The sequence below is a fragment of the Heterodontus francisci genome, chromosome 14, assembly GCF_036365525.1.
Source record: "Heterodontus francisci isolate sHetFra1 chromosome 14, sHetFra1.hap1, whole genome shotgun sequence".
Classification (NCBI taxonomy): Eukaryota; Metazoa; Chordata; class Chondrichthyes; order Heterodontiformes; family Heterodontidae; genus Heterodontus; species Heterodontus francisci.
Window position 1 is genome coordinate 101,547,105 of NC_090384.1, and position 27,360 is coordinate 101,574,464.

Genomic DNA, 27,360 nt, shown 5'->3' on the forward strand with positions numbered 1-27,360 from the left:
TTGGGACAGAGAAGGCTGAGGGGAGATCTTATTGAAATGTGCAAAATTTTGAGGGGGCTGGATGAGTGGAGGTGAAGGGTCTATTCACCTTAGTAGAGAGGTCAGTGACTAGGGGCATAGATTTAAAGTGATTGGTAGAAAGATTAGAGGGGAGATGAGGAAAAGCTTTTTTTACCCAGAGGATGATGGGGGTTTGGAACACACCGCCTGAAAGGGTAGTAGAAGCAGAGACCCTCAACTCATTTAAAAGGTGTCTGGATATGCACCTCAAGTGCCCTAACCTGCAGGGCTACGGACCAAATGCTGGAAAGTGGGATTAGGCTGCGTGGCTCGTTTATTAGTCGGCGCAGACATGATGGGCCAAGTACCCTCTTTTTGTGTCGTAAACTTTCTATGATTCTATGATCATGGCTGATCTTCTACTTCAACTCCTCTTTCCCACCCTGTCTCCACTGCATGCTGCTTGAGTGCACAGAGTGTGAAGAAGGGAGTTTGGTAAGTGATAGGATTTTAAGGGTTAATCTCACTCTAAGGTCTAGTTTTTGTTTACATTTAGCAATTAACTAAAATTGCTGTTTAAGTTAAGAGGCAAGATAAGTTTCTTCCAGTTTTAAACAGGGATATGCAAGCTCTCTAAGAGTAGCTATAGCTAGTTAATTAGACAGGTAGCTTAAACTGGTTTCTGAGCTCTAGCAAAGCTGACACATCATTGTTTTATAGGGAGTATAAATTCAGGGGCCTCTGAGTGCTACTTGAGTGCACAGTGCGTGAAGTAAGGAGTTTGGTGAAGAGGGAACTATAAATTAATTCAGAAAAATAAATTCAGTTTTATTAACACAATAAAGGTGGCCGGACAGGTGATGTGTTGTGGCTGCAGTATGTGGGAGCTCCTGGATGCCACAGCTATACATGTCAACCACATTTATAGTAAGTGTCTATGGCTTGAGGATCATCGGCTCCGTTTAGATAAGCTGGAGGCCGAGCTGCAGATATTGCAATACATCAGGACGGGGGAAAGTTACTTGGACACTTTGTTCTAGAAGGCAGTCACACCTCTTAGGATAGGGTCTCTGATTTGGTCAATGGTCAGAGACAGGAGGGTGCGACTGCAAGTCAGGCAGGTAAGGGGATTGCACAGGTGGGACTGGAGCAGCCTCGATGTACAGGTTCAAGGTTCTTGCAACTTGTGTGGACAAGAGTGAGGGCTCTAGTCTGGATGAGCAGACAGATCATGGCACCATGGTACAGGAAGCTATTCAAGTGCGGGGAGTTAAAAGAAATGTAGTGGTAGTAGGGGACAGTGTAGTTAGGAGGATAGACACTGTTCTCTGCAGCAAAGCGCGACAGCCCAGAAGGCTGTGTTGCCTGCTCAGTGCCAGGGTTTGGAACATCTGTTCAGGGCTGGAGTGGAACTTGCATTGGGAGTGGTTGTGGTCCACGAAGGTACCAAAGACATAGATAGGATGAGGAACGAGGTTCTGCATATGGAGTATGAGGAGCTAAGCGCTAAATTGTAAAGCAAAGCCTCAAAGGTAATAATCTCTGAATTATTGCCTGAGCCACGTGCAAATTGTCATAGGGTAAATAAAATTAGAGAGATGAATGCATAGCTCAAAGACTGGTGTGGGAGAAGTGGGTTCCGGTTTGTGGGGCACCAGCACCAGTACTGGGGAAAGTGGGGGCTGTACCATTGGGACAGACTTCACCCAAACTGTGCTGGGACCAGTGTTCTAGCAAGTCGTCTAACTAGGGAAGTAGAGAGGGCTTTCAACTAAATAGAGGGGGGAAGGGATCATGTAGGGGAAGATTGACTTAATTAAAGGGAAATGACAAGGCAATTGATCAAGGTAGCTATAAAGGGTAATGATGATCAGAGTGTGGCAGGAAGAGACAGTGATTGCAAACTTGAGTGTGCCAGGAGATAGGGCCAGAATTTACAAAAAACAGTAAAAAACTGAATTAAGGGCTCTGTATCTGAATGCTGGCAGCATTTGCAATAAAACAGATGAATTGTCAGCTCAAGTGCAAATTCATATGACCTGATAGCGATTACACAGACGTGGCTACAAGGAAACCAAAGCTGGGACCTGAATATCCAAGGGTACGTGACATTCAGGAAGGACTGGAAGCTGGGAAAAGATGGTAGGGTAGCTCTGTTAATTAAAGAGGGCATTAGTACTGTTGTGAGACTTGACATTAGTTCTAAAGATCTAGACGTAGAATCAGTTTGGGTGGAACTAAGAAACAGCAAGGGGCAGAAAACATTGGTCGGAGTTGTTATAGGTCAAACAGCAGTGGTAATGTAAATTACAGTATAAGTCAGGAAATTAGAGGTACTAACAAGATTAGTACAGTAATCATGGGGGATTTCAATCTACATATAGACTGGGCAAACTTTATTAGTACTAATGTTGTGGAGGACGAATTCTTGGAATGCATGCGAGATAGTTTTCTAGAGCAGTTCATTGAGGAACTACCTAGGGAACAGGCTATTTTAGATCTAGTATTGTGCAATGAAAAAGGACTAATTAATAATCTTGTTGTAAAGAAGCCTTTAGGCAAGAGTGACCATAATATGATAGAATTTTACATTAGGTTTGAAAGTGATATAGTAATCAGAAACTGGGCTCTTAAATCTAATCCCTAGATATATGACTCACTAGAACACTGGTTCCAGCACAGTTCAGATGAGGTCTATCCCAATGGTACAGCTTCCACTTTCCCCATCCGGTGCCGGTGCCCCATGAACCGGAATCCACTTCTCGTACACCAGTCTTTGAGCCATGCATTTATCTGTCTAATCTTATTTACCCTATGCCAATTTGCATGCAGTTTAGGTAATAACCTGTAGACTATTTTTCTGTTTTTTATGAAGGAATGACGAGAAAATTGGCTATGGTGGATTGCCCTTGACAACTTGGGTGTCTTGCTTGGCCATTTCAAAGGTCAGTTAAGAGTTAACCACATTGCTGTGAGTCTGGAGTCACATGTAGGCCAGACCAGGTAAGGACAGCAGATTTCCTTCCCTGAAGAGCATTAGTGAACCAGGTGGATTTTTACAACAATCGATTATAGTTTTATGGCACCATTACTGAGACTAGCTTTCAATTCCAGATTTTCTTTTACTTATTAATAGAATTTAAGTCCCACAAACTGCCACAGTGGGGTTTGAAGCCATGTCCACAAGGCATTAACCTCAGCCTTTGGATTAGTGCTGCAGTGACATTAGCACACTGCCACCATCCCCACTATATATGGCTGTCTCCCCTTTATGCTCAGTGAGAGTCAATATGTGTGGAAATGTACTCCAGTGAGAGTCAGTGTCTGGGGAACTGTATCTCACTGAGAGTCAGTGTCTGTGGAACTGTACCCAGTGAGAGTCAGTGTGTGTGGGACCTATGCCCCGGTGAGCGTTAGTGTTTGTGGAACCCGTCCCCCAATGAGAATCAGTGTCTGTGGACCTGTACCCCAGTGAGAGTCAGTGTCTGTGGACCAATACCCCAGTGAGAATCAGTATCTGTGGAACCCGTACTCCAGTGAGAGTCAATGTCTGTGGAACAATATGCCATTGAGAGTCAGTGTGCGTGGGACCCATACCCCTGTGTGCACAGTGTCTGTGGAACCTATACCCCAGTGAGAGTCAGTGTGTGTGGGACCCATACCCCTGTGTGCACAGTGTCTGTGGAACCTATACCCCAGTGATCGTCAATGAGTGTGGGACCCATACCCCTGTGTGCACAGTCTCTTTGGAACCTATACCCCAGTGAGAGTCAGTGTGTGTAGATCTCTACCCCACTGAGAGTCAGTGTCTGTGGACCTCTACCCCAGTGAGTGTCAGTGTCTGGGCAACTGTACCCCAGTGAGAATCAGTATCTGTGGAACCCATACTCCAGTGAGAGTCAATGTCTGTGGAACCCCTACCCCAGTGAGCGTCAATGTCTGTGGAACAATATGCCAGTGAGAGTCTGTGTGTGGGACCCGTACCCCAGTGAGCGTCAGTGGGTGTGGGACCCATACCCCTGTGTGCACAGTCTCTTTGGAACCTATACCCCAGTGAGAGTCAGTGTGTGTAGATCTCTACCCCACTGAGAGTCAGTGTCTGTGGACCTCTACCCCAGTGAGCGTCAGTGGCTGGGCAACTGTACCCCAGTGAGAATCAGTATCTGTGGAACCCATACTCCAGTGAGAGTCAATGTCTGTGGAACCCCTACCCCAGTGAGCGTCAATGTCTGTGGAACAATATGCCAGTGAGAGTCAGTGTGTGTGGGACCCATACCCCTGTGTGCACAGTGTCTGTGGAACCTACACCCCGTTGAGAGTCAATGTGTGTGGAACCCGTAATCCATGAGAATCAGTGTCTGTGGAACTTTATCGCGGCAATGCAACAATTTCTATAGCGAGGGAGGGTAAACCATAGCTGGGGTAATTAGATAAAAAATTGTGAACGTTTATTCATGACAGCATTATTGCTTTTGGGATATTGTCAGTCAGTGATAATTGACTGGTTTTGATGAATTGTCTAATTTTCTAGTTTTTTTATGAAGTGACTAGAAAGCAAGAAATTGCTCTTATGTGCCATAGTGTTCAAGATGTAAATGCTGTGAGAATTGAAATTATTGAATTTTCTTGTTGGTAATATATTAAGTCTTCAGCTTTTATAACTTGGTTGACAACTTCACTACAGTTGTAAACTTTGAATTTATAGAGAGTGCTAAATGTTTTACTGAGCTGTTGCTCTAAAAGCAAGTCCAGTCCTTGAAAACAGTTTGGAGCGTCATAGAGATTTGACCTCTCAACCTCTTAAAGCATAGTATGCTCTTGCAGAGAGCCAGCACGGACATGGTGGGCTGAATGGCCTCCATCTATTGGAGGTAGACCCTGCTCTGTGGTGAGTTAGGTGATCTTTGGGAACAATAAATTAGCCAGGGTATCTCGCCCATAAAATAATGACAACATGGATCAGGTATCGGGAAGTAAAGGGTACTTATGGAACTGTCTCCAAGCAAGGAGGTTGGTGAGAGTATTAGAAAGATCCCATGGCACTATTTGAAGAAAAGCAGGGGAGCTGTCCCCAGCAATCTGGCCAATATTCAACCCTCAACCAACATCACTAAAACTGATCTAAAACCTTAACACTAGTCATTTATCACCATGCTATTTGTGGGAGCTTGCTGTGCACAAATTGGCTGCCAATTTTCTCACTTTAAATAGTGACTGCTCTTTATTGGCTGTAAAGCGCTTTGGGATGCCCCGAGGTTGTGAAAAGCAACATACAAATGCACAATCTATCTTGTTTTCTTTCCTGCGGATCAGTCAGTGTCACGGTGCAATTGAGGACAAAACGGAGAAGTTCATCCCGGAATGTACAGAGAATTAACCGAGCACAATATTGTGTGGGTGTAAAATTGGTTTTCCGCCTGATTTCCTCAGCTTTCCTACCCAGCGAGTTCAGTAAAGATTACACCGATCGCCTCAAAAGGAGCGGCGAATGTTGTTAGAAATATTGGTGAAGGTTTGTGTTGTTGGAGGTGTTAGTCTCTAATTCTTTTGTTCTTCTTGCAGCTGTTGTGAAAAGCCCACCAAACAACTTGTGGATCATTGCCGCTGTGCTGGCTCCCGTCGGTGTGGTAACCATTATCATCATCATCATTTCTGCTGTGCTGTGTCGGAAAAACAAGGGCGAGTTTAAATCTGAGACCATGTCCAACCTTCACCAGAGAGCAAAGGTGAGCAGCAGTGAGGGCCCTCATCCCCTTGGACTGACGTCAACTAACACGTTCCACTTAAACTCATTAACTGGCATCACCTGTTGGAGTGAGTTTGCCACTGTTCGGTAATTTGAATATAAAAGCAGAAAGAAATGCTGAAAAATGCTCAGCAGGTTTGGCAGCATCTGCGGAGAGAAAAACAGAGTTAACGTTTCAGGTTGACCATTTATCAGAACTGGGAAAGAGTCAGAGATTTAAGAGTTTTAATCAAGTACAGGGGTGAGGATGGAAGAACAAAAGGGAAGGTCTGTGATAGGGTGAGGAGAGATTAAATGACAAAAGGGATGAAGGTGCGAGATGAAAGGAGATGGTAACGGGACAAGTAAAGAAACAAAAGATGGATCCAGAGGTGGTGTAAATAGCAGCAGAAGAATAGCAGAACGGGAGAGAAGCATGGCAAAGAGGAGACGGCTCCTGTAACCTGGGAATGTGTTGTAGAAAGATGGGGAAACTCTGGGGTGTGAACCACCCTGGCCATGCACCTACAGGAGACTCCCCAACATGGGCACTGGCCCACATCTCCCCACTCCAAGTGTCTCTGGTGCAGCCATCCTCCATCACCAGCACCTGCTGTACAAGAAAATGAGAGCAGTGGTTAAGGTGCAAAGTAAAACACGATGGTAAGGCCGGAAGGCTGTAAAGTAAAAAGATGAGATGATATTCCTCGAGCTTGCATTGATCTTCATTGGCAGTGTAGGCGGCTGAGGACAGAGGACAACAGCAAAGTCTTGCATTATACGGCACATTTAATATAGTAGAATGCCCCAGGCCCTTCACAACAGCATTATCAAACAAAATATGACACCAGGCCATAGAAAGAGATATTAGGACAGATAACCAAAAGCTTGGTCAAAGAGGTCGGTTTTAAGGAGCATCTTCCTGGAGGGGAGAGAGCTAGAGAGGCAGAGAGGTTAATGGAGGGAATTCCAGGGTTTAGGGCCTCAGGAGCTGAAGGCACAGCCACCAAAGGTGGAGCGATTAAATTCAAGGATGTGCAAGTGTTCGGAATTGGAAGAGTGCAGAGATCTCAGAGAGTTGTGGGGGTTGGAGGAGGTTGCAGAGGTAAGAAAGGGACGAGGCCATGAAGGGATTTGAAAACAATGGTGAGAATTTTAAAATTGAGGCGTGCTGCACCGGGAGCCAATGTAGGTCAGTGAGCACAGCGACGATGAGTGACCGAGATTTGGTGTGAGTTAGGATGCGGCCAGCAGAGATTTGGATGAGCTCAGGTTTACTGAGGGTGGAAGATGGGAGGCTGGCTAGGAGAGTATTGGAATGGTGAAGTCTGGAGCTAACAAAGGCATTTGTGAGGATTGAAACAGCAGATGAGCTGAGGCAGAGGCAGACTTGAGCAATGTTACGGAAGTGAAAATAAGCAATCATAGTGATGGCGCAGATAGATGCTCAGAAGGTCATCGTGGGGTCAAGGTTGCGAACAGCTTGGTTCCCCGTCAGACCTTTGCCATGGATAGAGAAATTCAACCCTAGTCATACATTATTGTTAGATTACAGCATCATAATTAGTTGACCTTGCATTATGTTGCAAGTTTGGCCTCTTACCCCTGCTGTGCCTATTACCACATTGTGACTGTATTATTGGCGTTTGAACTCGGATAGATTACAGCATTGTAATTTACTGCCAGTCACCCTTATTGTCCCTGTTTAAGGGCTGTATTTTAAACAATTAACTACCAAGTATCAGTTGAATTCCTGGAGTAAACAACTTATGGGATTATTAAAACTTTGAGGGAAAACAGTACATTGTACTGATTTTAATATTGATTTTTATTTTGGTATTACAACACTGGCATCTACCCAACAAAATTGCCCAGGTATGTCCTGTCCGCAAAAAGCAGGAAAAAACCATCCCACCAATTACCGCCCCATTGGTCTACTCTCAATCATCAGTGATGGAAGGTGTCATTTACAGTGCTATCAAGTGGCACTTACTCAGCAATAACCTGCTTATGGATGTTCAGTTTGGGTTAGGCCAGGGGCACATGGCTCCAGACCTCATTACAGCCTTGATCCAAACATGGACAAAAGAGCTGAATTCCAGAGGTGAGGTGAGAGTGACTGCCCTTGACATCAAGGCAGCATTTGGCTGACTATGGCATCAAGGAGTCCTAGAAAAATTGGAGTCAATGGGAATCAGAAAGAAACCTCTCCACTGGTTGGAGTCATACTTAGCACAAAAGAAGATGGTTGTGACTGTTGGAGGGCAATAATCTCAGCCCCAGGACAACACTGCGGGAGTTCCTCAGGATAGTGTCCTAGGTCCAACCATCTTCAACTGCTTCATCAATGACCTTCCCTCCATCATAAGGTCAGAAGTGGGGATGCTCGCTGATGATTGCGCAGTGTTCAGTCCCATCTCCTCAGATACTGAAGCAGTCTGTGCCCACATGCATCAAGACCTGGACAACATTCAGGCTTGGGCTGATAAGTGGCAAGTAACATTTGCGCTACAAAAGTGCCAGGCAATGACGATCTCCAGCAAGAGAGAATCCAGACATCTCCCCATGACATTCCATGGCATTACCATTGCTGAATCCCCCACCACCAACATCCAGGGGTTACCCTTGACCAGGAACTTAACTGTACTAGCCACATAAATGCTGTGGCTACAAGAGTAGGTCAGAGGCTGGGAAGTGTGGAGTATGGCATTGTGTAACTCACCTCCTGACTTCCTAAAGCCTGTCCACCATCTACAAGGCACAGATAGGGAGTGTGATGAAATACTCTCCACTTGCCTGGGTGAGTGCAGCTCCAACACTCAAGAAGCTTGACACTATCCAGGACAAAGCAGCCTGCTTGATTGGCACCCCATCTACCACCTCAAACATTCAATCCCTCCACCAGCGGCGCACAGTGGCAGCAGTGTGTACCAGCTACAAGATGCACTGCAGCACTTTCCCAACCCACAATCTCTACCACCTAGAAGGACAAGGGAACACCACCACCTGCTATTTCCCCTGCAAGCCACACAGCATCCTGACTTGGACCTATATCAACATTCCTTCACTGTCGCTGGGTCAAAATCCTGGAACTCCCTTCCTAACGGCACTGTGGATGTATCTTTACTACCCGGATAGTGCTTCAAGAAGGCGGCTCACCACCACCTTCTCAAGGACAATAAGGATGGGTAATAAATGCTAGCTTTGCCAGCGATGCTCACATCTGTGAAAGAATTTTAAAAAAACTATCTGGTGATATCTTTCCTTTTTTGGGAAGGTGTTATTTTTCTATGTAACAATAGAAAATAAAGAAAAGCTTGCATTTATATTGAACCTTTCACATCCTCAGGCTGCCCTAAAGCATTTCACAGTCCATGAATTACTTTTTGAAGTGTAATCATTATTATAACATAGGGAAACGCAGCAGCCACATAAACTTCAATGTGATAATGATCAGATAATTTGTTTTTAGTAATGTGCATTGAGGGATAAACATTGGACCAGGACACAGGTGGCTGTCGGGGAGGAGGATCTCTCTGCTTTCCTTTGAAAATGTGCCATGGGATCTTTTATTGATGTTGGTTGAGCGAAGTGTAGTTACTGCTATAATGTAGGGCATGTGGTGCCCACACAATAATACACTAATAGGGCGAGAATTTTCCATGGGAATTTCCTGATCTCCTGCCTTCTCTTTGTAACAGCGTAAATGGCTGATTCTCTGAAAATTATGCACAAATCACGGCGAGTCATTCCTGAAATTCTTGGTCATAATTTTAGCTGCGGCCACTATCAGAATTAATAAAAATGTGAAATAGCTGTCGTTTGGTCAGGTAGCTTTGCATAGCCGAATAAAAGAATAAACAGCATCCACGTATAAGACTTTCGAATGCACTGCATGTTTAGTCTCCATGAAAATGGAAGTTAGATGTTTTTAGACTATGGCAAGTGCCCTCAGGGTCAACTATTGTGGGAGTTGCAGTCTATTAATTTTGCCGAGACAGCGAGCGATTAATGGAGGTCAGTGACTAAGGTAGCAATTTTGATATTTCTTCGTTTGAACAAATGAAAATTTAATGTAACCATGGCAATCTACCCCTTCATGAATGTTTTTTTGAAATAAAAATCACCAAGAATAAAAACTCATTCATTAGAGAAAGAAATCCATAGACTTTTAATGTAGCGAAACCTCCCCAGTCACTTCAGATCAGTGTTAATAACAAAATTTGGCAACGAGTCACATATGGAGATATTTGAACAGGTGACCAAGGGATTGGTCAAAGAGGTAGATTGTAAGGAGCATCTCAAAAAAGGAGGAGGTAGAGCGGTTTAGGGAGGGTTTTCCAGCACTTAGGGCTTAACATAGCTAAGACACAACCGCCAGTGGTGAAGCGATGAAAAGCTGGGATGCCCAAGAGGCCAGAATTGGAGGAACGCAGAGATCTCAGAGGGTCGTAGTGCTGGAAAAGATTACAGAGATAGGCTGAGGTGAAGCAATGAAGGAATTTGAAAACAAGGATGAGAATCCTAAATTCGAGGCATTGCTAGAGTGGGAGCCAATGTAGGCGAGCATGCACACTAAGGGGAATTGGTGTGAGTTAGGAAAGGTGTTTTGGCCAATGGTTTATAGAGGGTGCAACTTGTTTGGTAAACATATGACAGCACATATCTCTTTCTGCTCTAAAGTTTCGAGGGCAGAAATCATGAGGTTCCTCTGCCGGTGTGAAACAAGGATTGCAGAACTAGGTATCATGTTCTAACTCTATTTCCAGCACCCATTGCTGTCTGCTGAGGCTTTGTGTTCATCCGTGGTGAAGGACATTTGTGAAGTCTAGGAACAGGAGAAGGCCATTCAGCCTCTCAAGTCTGTTCCTCTATTCAATGAGATCATAGCTGATCTGTAACATAACACCATCTACCTTCCTTGGTTCCATATCCATTAATACCATGACCTAACAAAAATCTACCAAACTCAGTTTTGAAATTTTCAATTGACCACCAGCCTCAACAGCTTTTTTGGGGAGGGAGTTCCAGATTTCCACTACCCTTTGTATGAAGAAGTGCTTCCTAACATTACCCTTGAATGGCCTAACCTAATTTTGTACTGGACTCCCTCACCAGAGAAAATGGTTTCTCTCTATTTACCCTTCCAAATCCTTGAAATATCTTAAAACATCTTAGTTATCTCACCCTTTAATCTTCTACACTGGAGGAATACGAGCCTAGTCAATGCAACCTGAAAGAGAGATCATGTATGCATATTTTCTTGTTAAGGGTAGGTCATGACTGACGAATCAGATTGGATTTTTTTCAAGAGCTGACTAAAGTAGTGAACAGAGATATGTCAGCAGAGACTCATAGCTTAATGCAAAGATTCATCAGAGACCTGAGGCAACAGTAATCTGCCACACCTGAAACACAATGCTTCCTCTCTCCAGGCAGACACAGCAACCAGGATTTAGCTTCCATACTTGTACTTGTACTTCTTTCAATGTAGTATACTGTATTCGCTGCTCACAGTGTGGTTTCCTCTACATTGGGGAGACCAAGCGCAGACTGGGTGACCGCTTTGCGGAACATCTCCGCTCAGTCCGCAAGCAGGACCCTGAGCTTCCGGTTGCTTGCCATTTCAACACTCCCCCCTGCTCTCATGCTCACATCTCTGTCCTGGGATTGCTGCAGTGTTCCAGTGAACATCAACGCAAGCTCGAGGAACAGCATCTCATTTACCGATTAGGCACACTACAGCCTGCCGGACTGAACATTGAGTTCAATAATTTCAGAGCATGACAGCCCCCCATTTTACTTTCAATTTTAGTTATTTTTTCTTCCTTTTTTTTTACACTCTTTTTTGCATTTTTTGCCATCTTTTTTTTGCATTTATTTCATTTCATCTTAGTTTGTTCAGTTTGCTTACCCACTGTTTTTTTTCAGGTTTGCACTTGCTGCTGTTCAATATTCAGTGTATTAACACCTAATCTGTACTAATGCTTTGTCTTTCAACACACCATTAACATATTGTTTGCCTTTGCTCCGTGACCTTTTGGTCAGCTATGTGGCCTGGTCCAATCTAGACCTCCTTTGTTATCTCTTGCCCCACCCCCACCTCACTTGCTTATAACCTGTGACTTTTCTAATATTTGTCAGTTCCGAAGAAGGGTCACTGACCCGAAACGTTAACTCTGCTTCTCTTTTCACAGATGCTGCCAGAACTGCTGAGTGGTTCCAGCATTTCTTGTTTTTATTTTAGCTTCCATACACTTGATTTGTAACTCCTTCAAAGTTCTTCTAACTTCATGAGAAAATTAGAATTTCACTCGACACAGGAATTGTTTTCAAGAGAAAGTTTCTGGGCTGTCATCCTGCCAAGTTTCTAGCAGCAACTGAACTCAACCCAAAAGTGAAACCACCTTTTTCAACAGTGAAGTCATAAGACAGTCATAAATTTTCCTGGTTCCTTGGAAACAGGTCTTGCAGTCTGCACTCTTCAAACACCAAGTATCCGCATTCAGTGTTCACAGAAAATCCCTTTTCCCAGCTTTCAAAAACAAACAGAATTCCCAGCTTTCAACAAAAAAACTACACTTTTGTGACGATATGGACTTCTGGAAGGCATTACAGTCTCTCATAAGAGACTGTTAGCTAAAGTTGAAGCTCATGGAATTGAAGGCATATTATTGACCTGATTAGGAGGTTGGCTGAGCGGAAGGAGACAGAGAATTAGGATAATGAGCAGGTACTCTAATTGGCAAGATGTGACTATTGGTGTCCCGCAAAGATCTGTGTTAGGACCTCAACTATTCCCTGCACCTGTCAATGAGATAGAAAGCCACATATCCAAATTTGACGATGACACAAAGCTAGGCAGTAACAGAAGCATAAAATTACAGAGATAGATTCAGTGAATGGGCAAAACTTGGAGAAATGAATTCAACATAGGTCATCCACTTCAGACCTAAAAAGGGTAGAACAGGGTACTTTCTAAAAGGTGAAAAGCTAGAAACAGTGGCGGTCCAAAGACACTTGAGCGTCCAGGTACAGAGATCGTTAAAATGTCATGAACAGGCACAGAGAATAATCCAAAAGGTAATGGAATGCTGGCCTTTATATCCAGAAAACAGGAGTACAAGGGGTTAGAAGTCATGCTTCAGCTATACAAAGCCCTCATTCGACCACACCTAGAGTACTGTGAGCAATTCTGGGTACCACACCTTAGGAAGGTGTGGCCTTGGAGTGAGTGCAGCATAGATTTACCAGAATGATACCTGGACTCCAAGGATTACATTATGGGGAGAAATTACACAAATCAGGGTAGTATTCCCTGGAATTTAGAACGTTAGGGGGCGATTTTCAGAAGAGGCCAGAATTGGAGGAGTGCAGATTTTCCAGAGGGTAGAAGGGATGGAGGAGGCTCCAGAGATAGGGAGGGGCAAGGCCATGGAGGACCTTGAAAACAAGGATGAGAAATTTAAAATTGAGGCATTGCTTAACTGGGTGCCAATGTCGGTCAGTAAGCACAGGGTGATGGATGAATGGGACTTGATGCGAGTTAGGACACGACTGCAGAGTTTTGGATGAGCTTGTTCATGGAAGGCTAGCCAGGAGAGCATTGGAATTGTCAAGTCTAGAGGTAACGAAGGTGTGGAAAGGGTTTCAGCTGCAGATGGATTGAGGCAAGGGTGAATTAAGTGATGTGGCGAAGATGGACACGGAGATGGCAGTCTTGGTTATCATGGATATGTAGTTGGCAGCTCAACTAGGGGTCAAACACAACACCAAGGTTGCAAATAGTCTGCTTATCCTCTGATAGGTGTCAGGAAGAAGGTGGGAGTCTGTGGCTAGGGAACAGAGTTTGTGGCGGGAACCAAAGACAATGGCTTCAGTCTTCCCAATATTTAGTTAGAGGAAATTTCTGCTCATCCAGTACAGGATGTCAGACAAGCAATGTGACAATTTAGAGATCGTGGAGGGGTCGAGAGAGGTGGTGGTGAAGTAGAGCCAGGTGGCGTCAGTGTACATGTGGAATGCAGTGTTGCAGTTTCAGAAGATGTCACTGAGGGGCAGCATGTAGATGACAAATAGAAGGGGGTAAAGGATAGATCCTTGGGGGACTCTAGGGTAATAGTGCAGGAGTGACAAGAGAAGCTATTGTAGGTGATTCTCTGGCTACATCTTTGAAAATGACAGGTGTTGATGAGGCTGTTAAATAGGTATATAGGGGCTTTAAAAACAAAAACATTGAGTACAGAAGCAAGGAACTTATGTTAAACCTTTATAAACCACTGGTTAAATACTCAATTGGAATATTCTGTTCAATTTTGGGCACTATACTTTAAGAAAGATGTCAAGGCCTTGGAGAGGGTGAAGAGGAGATTTATTAGATTGGTAGCAGGAATGAGGGTCTTCCGTTATGTAGTGAGATTGCAGATGCTGGGACTGTTCTCCTTAGAATAGAGAATGTTAAGAGGAGATAGAGATATGGAGATGCTCAAAGCTTGGAAGGATTTTGATAGAGTAAATAAGGAAAAACTGTTCCCACTGGCAGGAGGGTCAGGAGAGACATTGCTGCAGGAGTTCCTCAAGATAATGTCCTAAATCCAACCATCTTCAGCTGCTTCATCAATGACCTTCCCTCCATCATAAGGTCAGATGTTGGGATGTTCACTGATGATTGCACAGTGTTCAGTTCCATTATCAACTCCTCAGATAATGAAGCAGTCTGTGCCTGCATGCAGTAAGACCTAGACAAAATTCCAGCTTGGACTAATAAGTGGCAAGTAACATTAGCATTACACAATTGCCAGGCATTGACCATCTCCAACAAGAGGCAATCTAAACATCTCCCTTTGACATTCAATGGCATTACCATTGCTGAAGCCTCCACTATCAACATCCTGGGGGTGACCATTGCCCAAAAACTGAACTGGACCAGCCATATAAATACTGTGGCTGCAAGAGCAGGTCAGAGGCTGGGAATTCTGCAGTGAGTAACTCACCTCCTGTCTCCCCAAAGCTTGTCCACCATCTACAAAGCACAAGTCCGGAGTGTGATGAAATACTCTCCACTTGCCTGGATGGGTGCAGCTCCAATTCAAGAAGCTTGACACCATCCAGGACAAAGTAATCATCTTGATCGGCACCCCATCCACCACCTTCAACATTCACTCCCTCCACCGTTGACGCAGTGTGTACCATCTACAAGATGCACTGGAGATACTCACCAAATCTTCTCGACAACACCATCCAAACTCACAAACTCTACCACTGCGAAGGACAAGGACAGCAGACACATGGGAACATCACCTGCAAGTTCCCTTCCAACCATCCTGACTTGGAACTATATCGCCATTCCTTCACTGTAGCTGGGTCAAAATCCTGGAACTCCCTTCCTAACAGCATACACTCACGCACACATGCACTCATACACTCACTCACACACACAAACTCACACTCATTCACATGCACTCACTCACACATACGCACGCATGCACACTTAGTCACACACAACTTAAGTAGGTTGCCAACCCTGCAGGATTGTCCTCGAGTGAGCAGTAATCGAAGCTTAATCTCCTGGATATTGCAGCAAGAAATCAAGGAGAAAAATTATAGGGCCATTTGAAAAATAAGTGTTTTCTTTTCATTTTCTTTGAAAATTTTCATTATTAATTATTAAAAAATACAGGGGAAGGAGTAAAGAGGCCGTTCGACAAGGCGGGTTCATTGGCGATGGGAAGTCATGTTATGAAACCTCTCTCATTAGGTCCAACCATAGTCTTTAATTGTCTGGCCCATTGTTTTGTGCAAAATGAGGTTCATTGACACTAAGATCACAGGAGACGCCCATAACACATTTATTGAGGGTTGGAAAGCTTCAGTTGAAATGTGATTCCTACTCAGTTCCAGACTTGGCTTACATTTCTTAAAGATGAGGAATGCGGGGGAATGCTGAATAGATGGCACTGATCCTGGGAATAGAGAGAAATATCACTGAAAGAGATGGTGAGCATGATCAGAAAGGAAGAAGAGCCATGCCAAAAGTAGCAAGGATAATATTTACACTCAAGCAAAATGTTGCAGATGTTGGTAATCTGAAATAAAAACAGAAAAATGCTGGAAGGCACTCAGCGGGCCTGGCAGCATCGCTGGAGAGCGAGAAACAGAATTAATAGCTTTGATATTAATGCAACCCTTCTCCTCACCACATGCCATGATAGGTGGGAAAGGTTCAAGTTCTTCGGCCATTTTCTGTATTCCACTCCCCCTCCCCACCTCCCCTCGCTATTGTTCCTGCCTCCCTATAAATAGTGAGGTCAGCATTTCAATCTCTCTCTCTCTCTCCCTCTCCCTCTCCCTCTCTCCCTCTCCCCCTCTCCCTCTCCCTCTCTCCAGAGCTGCTACCGCATCTGTAGATAGGAAAATCAAAATGTGCCTAAGAACATAACAAGTAGGAGCAGGAATAGCCCATTCGGCCTATCGGGCCTGCTCTGTCATTCAATAAGATCATGGCTGATTTCTGCCTCAATTCCACCTTCTCACCTGCCCCCCATATCCCTTGATTCGCTGAGAGACCAAGGGGCAGAATTTTCCCCCGGGCTTCGGGACCCTAATGTTGGGACAAGATGAGGGTCCAAAGCCTACACTTGCTGGCAGCAAGTCCAGCGTTGCTGTCTTCCAGGAGGCGGCCTCCTAATTGCCTGCCTCTGCGCCCGCCGTCCTATTAAGGACAGTGCGCAAGTTCTGGATGTTGCTGGCCCAGATACAGGGTGGCAGCTCCAGAGCTTTGGCCACGCCACCAGGAGAGGTGGAGCAGATCGGAGATTGCAAGGGTGCTTCAACATGGAGGTGCCTTCACTGGCCTGTACATCAAAACTTAAATAGTTGGGATATAGACTAGTTGGTAATACAGAGAGGAGGGGAAACTCCTCTGCTGGATCGGTCTTGGCCGTGATCGCTGCCTTTCGTTAATTCAGCCCCCTTTTTTGCAGCATGGAGTCTTCAGTTCTGATGGCCACAGGCTGATTCCATTGAGCTGGCAGCCTCCACATGAGGTTGGGTGAGAGGCGTGCACCACTGCAGGCAAAATGGCGGCGAGGCCGTAAATTCGCCCCTAATAGGGGCGTTGACTATGCAAATTAGCTTCCCATTCCGCTACTGGGAAAGTTCCCCGGTGGCAGGAATGCGTTTTGAAGCTGTCTCAACACGGCTTCCCGCTGTTTTCCCAGCCCCCACTCCCCTTTCCCCACCTCCAGGCCCACCGTCACAGGACTGGGAAAATTCAGAACTGATGAAAGCTCACTGACCTGAAACGCTAACTTTGCTTCTCTCGTCACAGATACTGCCAGACCTGCTGAGTATTTCCAGCACTTTTTGGTTTTATTTCAGATTTCCAGCATCTACATTATTTTGCTTTTATTTATTATAACTATCTATCTCACCCTTGAGTGTGCTCAACAATGAAACACCCACAACCCTCTGGCTGCAAAGATTCACAACCCTATGAGTAAATACATTTCTTCTCATCTCTGTCCTAAATGGCCAACCCTTTATCCTGAGGCTGTGTCCTGTGTTCTAGATTCTGCATCCAGGGAAACAGCCTCTCAGTGTCTACCATGTAAAGTTCTTTCAGAATCTTGTATGTTTCAATGAGATCACCTCTCATTCTTCTAAACTCCAGACAGTAGAGCTTTCAATGGTCATCTGAAATGTGTGTTTGGTTGTCACTCAAACGTGGCTGAATTGACTGTCAAAAATGAGTGAATTTTGATATTTCCAAGCCAGCCTTTTAGATGGAGAACCTCATATTTGTGTTGCATTAAATATCGGGTATAAGGCAAACAATTCTTAATCAATAGAATTAAATCTCTCTCGAGTCTTCAGCAGCTAAGTGACTAACTTTAGAACCTCTATCAATGTAATGTATCTTGCAATCACTGAGATACTACTGAATAATGCATTTTTAATATAAAAATTCAAAAGAAAAACACATTCCGTGCAATTACAAAGGAAAATATTTCTCATGCCATGGCAGTGATTTGTTACACTTCTGTTTAATGGTTTTCATATTTCATGTGAACCTATGTTTTCTCTTAATTCATTGCATAGATACTTGCAAGTTGCTGTGCCTCTTATAGTGCTGAGTCAAATAGTCTTTTAAGCAGCATACAAGCATTTTTTCACCACATAATCAGTAATGTTTAGATTAGAGATACAGCACTGAAACAGGCCCTTCGGCCCATCGAGTCTGTGCCGAACATCAACCACCCATTTATACTAATCCTACACTAATCCCATATTCCTACCAAACATCCCCACCTGTCCCTATATTTCCCTACCAGCTACCTATACTAGTGACAATTTATAATGGCCAATTTACCTATCAACCTGCAAGTCTTTTGGCTTGTGGGAGGAAACCGGAGCACCCGGAGAAAACCCACGCAGACACAGGGAGAACTTGCAAACTCCACACAGGCTGTACCCGGAATCGAACCCGGGTCCCTGGAGCTGTGAGGCTGCGGTGCTAACCACTGCGCCACTGTGCCGTAGTTTAAAGGAAGAAGGAACGTACATTCCTCCGGGTGCTCCGGTTTCCTCCCACATGCCAAAGACTTGCAGGTTGATAGGTAAATTGGCCATTAGCAATTGCCCCTAGTATAGGTAGGTGGTAGGGAAATATAGGGTGGGGGATGTGGTAGGAATATGGAATTAGTGTAGGATTAGTATAAATGGGTGGTTGATGGTCGGCACAGACTCGGTGGGCCGAAGGGCCTGTTTCAGTGCTGTATCTCTAAACAAACTAAACCTCAAGATGTCCCAAAGTGCTTTCCAGCCAATGAAGTACTTTATTTTGAAGTGTAATGATAAATATGCTTTCCTCCCAATTGTTGTAATATAGGGAGATGCGACGGCCAATTTGTGCACCAGAAGGTCCCAAAAACAGCAATGATCTGATAACTTGTTTTTCCACTGAAGTCGGTTGAGGGATAAATATTGGCTGGAAGACCAGGAAGAACGTCCCTTCTGTCTGCCAATGGTGCAAGGAGACCTTTTTATGTCTATCTGAGAGAGCCTAGGTTGACGTAAGATGGCATCTCCAAGAGTGCAGCAGTTCCTCAGGATTACACTAGAGTTTCAGCCTAGAAAGTTAACATGCAAGCATTTAAGGAGGGAAGTGGTATGTTATCCTTTATTGGAAGTATAAAAGTAAGGGAGTCAGTACTGCAGTTGAACAGGGCTTTGGTGAGACCACAACTGGAGTAGTGTGTAAAGTTTTGGTCACCTTATCTAAGAAGGATATACTTGTCATGGGGGCTTTGGGGGGGGGTGTGGGTAAATGAAGGTTCACTAGGCTGAACCCTGGGATGAGGGGACTGTCCAATGAGGAGGTATTGCATAGAATGGGCCTATATGCTCTGGAGTTTAGAAGAATAAGAGGCGATCTTATTGAAATATGGTAGCACCACTACTGACCGAGCTGGCCGAATCCTAAAGGACATATCTGCTAGACTGGGTATGCGGCAGGTGGTGAGGGAACCAACAAGAGGGAAAAACATACTTGACCTCATCCTCACCAATCAGCCTGCCATAGATGCATCTGTCCATGATAGTATTGGTCGGAGTGACCACCACACAGTCCTTGTGGAGACAAAGTCACGCCTTCACATTGAGGATACCCTTCATCGTGTTGTGTGGTACTACCACCGCGCTAAATGGAATAGATTTCGAACAGATCCAACTGGGCATCCATGAGGCGCTGTGGGCCATCAGCAGCAGCAGAATTGTACTCAACCACAATCTGTAACCTCATGGCCTGGCATACCCCCCACTCGACCATTACCATCAAACCAGGAGACCAACCCTGGTTCAATGAAGAGTGCATAGGGGCATGCCAGGAGCATAACCAGGCATACCTCAAAATGAGGTGTCAACCTGGTGAAGCTACAACCCAGGACTATCTGCGTGCCAAACTGCGTAAGCAGCATACGATAGACAGAGCTAAGCAATCCCATAACCAATGGATCAGATCTAAGCTCTGCAGTCCTGCCACATCCAGCCGTGAATGGTGGTGGACAATTAAACAATGAACTGGAGGAGGTAGCTCCACAAATATCCCTATCCTTAATGATGGGGGAGCCCAGCACATCAGTGCGAAAGATAAGGCTGAAGCATTTGCAACAATCTTCAGCCAGAAGTGCCGAGTTGATGATCCATCTCGGCCTCCTCCTGAAGTCCCCAGCATCAAAGATGCCAGACTTCAGCCAATTCGATTCACTCCGCATGATATCAAGAAACGACTGAAGGCACTGGATACTGCAAAAGCTATGGGCCCTGACAATATTCCGGCAATAGTACTGAAGACCTGTGCTGCAGAACATGCCGCGCCCCTAGCCAAGCTGTTCCAAACAGCTACAATATTGGCATCTACTCTGCAATGTGGAAAATTGCCCAGGTATGTCCTGTGCACAAAAAGCAGGACAAATCCAACCCGGCCAATTACCGCCCCATCAGTCTACTCTCAATCATCAGTAAAGTGATGGAAGGTGTCATCAACAGTGCCATCAAGCGGCACTTGCTTAGCAATAACCTGCTCAGTGATGCTCAGTTTGGGTTCCACCAGGGCCACTCAGCTCCTGACCTCATTACAGCCTTGGTTCAAACATGGACAAAAGAACTAAACTCAAGAAGTGAGGTGAGAGTGACTGCCCTTGATATGAAGGCAGCACTTGACCGAGTATGGCATCAAGGAGCCCTAGCAAAACTGAGGTCAATGGGAATCGGGGGAAAACCCTCCGCTGGCTGGAGTTATACCTAGCACTAAGGAAGATGGTTGTGGTTGTTTGAGGTCAGTCATCTGAGCTCCAGGATATCACTGCAGGAGTTCCTCAGGGTAGTGTCCTAGGCCCAACCATCTTCAGCTGCTTCTTCAATGACCTTCCTTCAGTCATTATGTCAGAAGTGGGGATGTTTGCTGATGATTGCACAATGTTCAGCACCATTCGCAACTCCTCAGATACTGAAGCAGTCTGTGTAGTAATGCAGCAAGACCTGGACAACATCCAGGCTTGGGCTGATAAGTGGCAAGTAACATACGCGCCACACAAGTGCTAGGCAATGACCGTCTCCAACAAGAGAGAATCTAACCATCTCCCCTTGAGGTTCAATGGCATTACCATTGCTGAATCTGCCACTATCAACATCCTAGGGGCTACCATTGACCAGAAATTGAATTGGAGTAGCCATATAAATACCATGGCTACAAGAGCAGGTCAGAGGCTCGGAATCCTGAGGCGAGTAACTCACCTGACTCCCCAAAGCCAGTCCACCATCTACAAGACACGTCAGGAGTGTGATGGAATACTCTCCACTTGCCTGGATCGGTGCAGCTCCAACAGCACTCAACACCATCCAGGACAAAGCAGCCCGCTTGATTGGCACCCCATCTACAAACATTCACTCCCTCCACCACCGACGCACAGTGGCAGCAGTGTGTACCATCTACAAGATGCACTGCAGCAATGCACCAAGGCTCCTTAGACAGCACCTTCCAAACCCGCAACCTCTACCAACTAGAAGGACAAGGGCAGCAAATGCATGGGAACATCACCACCTGCAAGTTCCCCTCCAAGTCACACACCATCCTGACTTGGAATTATATCGCCGTTACTTCACTGTCGCTGGGTCAAAATCCTGGAACTCCCTTCCTAACAGCACTGTGGGTGTACCTACCCCAAATGGACTGCAGCGGTTCAAGAAGGCAGCTCACCACCACCTTCTCAAGGGCAGTTAGGGATGGGCAATAAATGCTGGCCTGGCCAGCGACGCCCACATCCCATGAATGAATTAAAAAAAAAATACATAAAATTCTCAGAGGGCTTGACAGGGTAGATGCAGAGGGACTGTTTCCCCTGGCTGGAGAGTGCAGGACTTTGGTCAACCATTTAGGACTAGGATGAGGAGAAATTTCTGGAATTCTGTACTGATGCTCATTTATTGTGTATATTCAAGTCAGAGATTGATAGATTTTTGGACACTAAGGGAATCGGGGAAAGTGTGGGGGAGTGGAGGTAGAATTCAAGCATTTTATTCAATGGTTTAGCAGGATCGAGGGACCATATGGTCTACTCCTGCTCCTATTTCTTATTATGTGCTGAAGTCTCTGGAGTGGGATTGAACCCATGACCTCCTGACCCAGAGGTGTGAGTGTTACCCACTGAGTCAAGACTGACACTTTAAAAAAAATTTTCTTCGTTTCATGGGATGTGGGCGTCACCCTAATTGCCCTTGAGAGGGTGAGCTGCCTTCTTGAACCGTTGCAGTCCATGTCGGGTATGTACACCTATTACGAAGGGAGTTGCAGGATTTTGACCCAGCGATAGTGAAGGAACGGCGATATAGTTCCAAGTGAGGATGGTGTGTGACTATGGCATAAAGTTACTATTTTCCCTTTAATCTGATTACTTTCCTATCTTCAAGTTTCTTGAATGTTGGGGGTGTTGAAATCACACATGTGGGAGTAAAGCATATCTTTACTCACACAGTGATATTAAAAGATTGATGAGAGAGAAAAGAGGAACCATTCCTAGACATGAACATAGTTGTAAACACAAAACATGACAGAAAAATATAACTTCAATGTTAAGGGAACAGGCAGAATAAAGGTGAGATACTAAAGAGTGAAGCTGAAAATAAACATCTGTAGTTAACTTTTTAAATGATTATTTCCTGCAGCTTACAACAACAATCCCTTACGTTTATAAAGCACATTTAGCATAGTAAAACATCCCAAGGCGATTCACAAGAGCGATATCAAATGAAGTTTGACACTAAACCACAAAAAAAGACATTAGGGCAGGTGACCAAAAGCTTGTTCAAAGAGGTAGCTTTCAAGAAGCGTCTTACAGGAGGTAAGTGAGGTGGCGAGGCAGAGAGGTTTAGGAAGGGAACTCCAGAGCTTAGGATCAAGGCAGCTGAAGGCACGGCCACCAATGGTGAGTGAAGGAAATAGAGGATGTACAACAGGCCAGAATTGGAATCGAGCAGTGATCTTGGAGGGCCATCGGGCTGTCGAAGGTTACAGAGATAGGGAATGGCAAGGCCATAACTACAACATGATCAGAATTAAAATAATAGGAATGAAATTTTGCTGGAATCAGTGATTGCAGGAAAACACAACATTAATTGGGCAGAGACGTAAAGAATATCAGGGTGCAGTGAGGCAAATTTAAGACCATTATGGTGGCGGTACTGTGGGCAAAATGACTATCACAGCATATGTCGCTTTATTTAAGATGATCACCAAGAAAAGTTTCTCTAGATTCTTATGTGTTGCTTATTCGGATGTTCAGTTAGAATTTCGCCAGGACTACTCAGCTCCGGAACTCATTACAACCTTGATCCAAACATGGACAAAAGAGTAGAATTCCAGAAGTGACTGAGAGTGACTGCCCTTGGCATCAGGGCAGCATTTGACCGAGTACAGCATCAAGGAGCCCTAACAAAACTGAAGTCAGTGGGAAATGGGACAAAACTCTCCACAGGTTGGAGTCATACCTAGCACAAAGGTTGTGGTTGTTGGAGGTCAAACATCTCAGCCCCAGGACATCACTGCAGGTGTTCCTGAGGGTAGTGTCCTGGACCCAACCACCTTCAGCTGTTTCATCAATAACCTTCCCTCCATCATAAGGTCAGAAGTGGGGATGTTCGCTGATGATTGCACAGTGTTCAGTTCCATCTGCAACTCCTCAGATATTGAAGCAGTCCTTGTCTGCATGCAGCAAGACCTGGACAACATTCAGGCTTGGAATGATAAGTGGCAAATAACATTCGCTCCACACAAGTGCCAGGCAATGACCAGAAAGAATCTAACCATCTCCCCTTGAGGTTCAACGGCATTACCATTGCTGAATCCCCCACCATCAGCATCCTGGGGGTTATCATTGAGCAGAAATTTAACTGAACCAGCCACATAAATACTGTGACTACAAGAGCAGGTCAGAGTCTGGGAATTCTGCATTGTGTAACTCACCTCCTGACTCCCCAAAGCCTGTCCACCATCTACAAGGCACAAGTCAGGAGTGTGATGGAATACTCTCCATTTCCCTGGATGAGTGCAGCTCATTCACGGAGCTCGACACTATCCAGGACAAAGCAGCCCGCTTGATCGACACCCCATCCATCACCTTAAACATTCACTCCCTCCACCACTGGCGCACAGTGGTAGCAGTGTGTACCATCTACAAGATGCACTGCAGCAACCCGCAAAGGCTCCATCGACAGCACCTTCCAAATCCATGACCTCTATCACCAAGAAGGACAATGGCAGCAAACTCATGGGAACACCACCACCTGCGAGTTTCCTCCAGGAAATATATCGTCGTTGGATTAAAATCCTGGAAGTCGCTACCTAACAGCACTGTGGGAGTACCTTTCCCACATGAACTGCAGCGGTTCAAGAAGATGGCACACCCCCATCTTCTCAAGGGCAGTTAGGGATGGGCAATAAAATACTGGCCTGGCCAGTGACGCCCACATCCCATGAATGAAAAATCAGGTTCTGACTCGAACTTATAGCTCACTAACAGACTTTAAAATCAAATATTGCCTGCTCAAGTGTTATTAATCATTGTAACCCACATATGTCTCCTCAGTGCCCTACTTAAGGACTCTAAAACACCATCAGATACGCATTCATGCAGCAACCAATATATGCCCAGAGGGGCTTTCGTAATTAGTGAGTTGTGGCATTGATCAAAAGCAAATAATTTAGATTCAATAATCCTTTCTGCATTTGTCTGATATCGATCCCTGTGCAGTAACACGGTGGGTCAATATTAACTAATAGTGTCTTAAACCACATTACCCAATTATAGCAGCCTATGCTGCAATGTATTTCAACCAAAAACAGCCTCGACATTACTTCTAGCAATATTAGGGAGCAAATGATTCACATGTGCATCAACATTCCTTTGTTTGCCCCAGCCCCCACAATTTTAACAAATGCATTAATGCATTTAAAATAAGTTAGTTAACAGCAGCGTTAAAATGGTGGAGAGTGGGATGTCATGTGAACATGTTTACACATTCTTTCACTGTATCAATTAGCCCCCCCAGGCTGCACTCTGTTGAATTGAAGAGTACTTCCACTGTAATGCTGTTAATCTCACTGTAAAAACCATTGAAAAAGTTACATGTTGTTGAATGAGATGTAACTGGATTTTTAGCAGCATGCTAACTTCATAAATACCGCTAAACACCCTCATCTGTCATGTGCCTCCCCATTCCACCAGCCTATCTATGTCCTCCTGAGGTCTCTCACTAGCCTCCTCATTGTTGGCTACAGTTCTGAGTTGTGTATCATCTGCAGATTTTTAAATTTTGGTCTATACACCCAAGTTCAGGTCATTGATATATATCAAAAAGGGCATTGGTCCTAATACTGACCGGGGTGGGAACAGCACTGTATACCTCCCTCCAGTCTGAAAAACAACCATTCAACACTACTCTCTGATTTCTGTCCCTTGACCGTTATTGTATCTACCCTACTATTGTCCCATTAATGCTATGGATTTTCATTCTGTTAACAAGTTACCATCTGGTACATTATCAAAGGCCTTTCGAAAGTCGATGCACACAACATCAACCACATTACTTTCATCGATCCTCTCCCTTACTTCATCAAAGAACTCGATCAGGCTTTGCCTTTGACAAATCCATGCTGACATTCATTTATTAACCCATACTTTTCCAAATGCCAATTCATTTTGTCCTGTATTATTGTCTGTAAAAGTTCATCAACCCCAATGTTAGGCTGACTGTTCTGGAGTTGCCAGATTTATCCCACTCCTTTTTTTGAAATTGGGGTTTAACATTTGCAATCATCCAGTCCTCTGGCACCATCTCCATGTCCAGGGGGGATTGGGAAGATTGTGGCCAGAGTGTCTGCAATTTCCACCATTACTTCCCTCAGTAACATAGGGTGCGTTCCATCTGGGCCGGATGACTTTTTGTCATCAGGAGTCAATCTGTGAGGATTTAACCCCTTACTTACAATGGGATCAGACTTGACAAAAGTTCAGTTGTGAAGCTACTTATCGAGACAAAGTCAGAACAAATTTATTAAGTTTCATGCAAACCATGGCAATAAACTCAGGCAGCGATTTACAGTCTCGCCCGGGCTATATACTTTCCATATTAGACCTGGATGGGGAGCGCACATCTTCTCTTGAAGCTTTTGGTCTCCGAACTTCTCTTCTTTTGTCTTTGTTTCTCTCTTTCTCTTGTCCTTTCTCTTTGTTTTCTTGTTTCTGGCTCTCTCCACCATACGGAACTGATTGGTAGGCTCACTTTTATACTGGCTGTCATCCAATTAACCCCTCCCCATCCCCAATCATGTTCATTCCCTTGGCTATCATGTCCTGTGGGTGCCTTTCTTGACCAATCAGGTGGCTGTGACTAACCTTACATAATTACAATATGCCTTTCATTGCAACACTGTCATTCTCTCCTTATCTCAAGGTCTTTACATCCTGTGCCTACACATCAACTTGAGAAAGGCCTGCTAGAAATTTCTCAGCCAGCTCTTTAAGGATTTTTAGCTACAGCTGCATTGGGCTTCTTTCAGTTTGACACGATTTCCCACAGTTCCTCTAACTTGGCATCTTGTATATTATGCCCCATTTTTCTATATTATATTACAAGAGTCCTTTGTTAGGGTTAAATATTTAATAATATTACAAAATTCACCCCTTTGAGGGGAAGACCCTGACCACGCAGAGCATGTGCAAAACGGTCATCGATGTCATCAGTGCGTCCGTACATTTGCCAGCTTGCCAGTATGAATCTGCACATGCGCGCACCAACATTAACACGCAATGACATAATGATGTCTGAGTGATGCCCCACGCCTCAATGACTGCAATCACTGCCTCCATTCCCCCACCAACATTACCCTGCTTCGGCCGCTCACTTTTCACCCCACTGCTTCCCCCCCTCGGCCACTTGCTCCCCGCCTCGCCACTTCCCCACATTGCCACTTCCCCACATTGCCACTTCCCCACATTGCCGCGTCCCCACCTCGGCTGATCGCTCCCCGCTGTGCCACCTGGAGAAGCGGTGGGGGTGGGCTGACGGGGAATGAGCTGCCGAGGGTGGAGCGAGCGGACGAGGGGTGATGGGGCGACACGGGAAGCGAACGGCCGAGAGAGGGGGAAGCAGCGAGGCCGGGAGCGAGTGGCTGGGGGGTGGGGGATGCAGGGAGCAAGCGGCCGAACAGGCGAGGTGGCAAGCGAGTGGCTGAGGGAGGGAAATGGCGAGGCGGGCAGCGAGTGGCCGAGGGGGGAAGTGGCGAGGCAGGGAGCAAGCGGCGAGCAGATGGGCATGGGAGTGGGTGAAGGGAAGCGCAATGGCAGGAGGGAGGGGGGACTGTTGGGGGTGGGATGGAGAAGACGATCGCAGCCATTGAGGGGAATTGGGTTTAATTTGTTTTTGTGTCAAATTGAGCAGCGCCACCTTTACTACTGGCAGCTGCCTGAGATGTCGCTGACTGTGATGTTTCAGTAGATGAGGCTGCATTTGCACATGTACCAGTACTGCGCCACCTAGTGGTTGCATTGTCAGCAAACACAGCCTTAATTCTAAGCAAA

The 27,360-nt window shown here is 45.2% G+C and overlaps 1 protein-coding gene across 1 annotated transcript in view; it reads left to right on the forward strand.

Moving 5' to 3' along the window:
- kiaa1549la (KIAA1549-like a) overlaps nt 1–27,360 on the forward strand; it is a 348,851-nt gene that overhangs the window by 191,405 nt on the left and 130,086 nt on the right. The window contains exon 11 of the mRNA XM_068046635.1: nt 5,563–5,726. Coding sequence (XP_067902736.1) covers nt 5,563–5,726 — 164 coding nt within the window. The remainder of the gene's footprint in view (nt 1–5,562; nt 5,727–27,360) is intronic.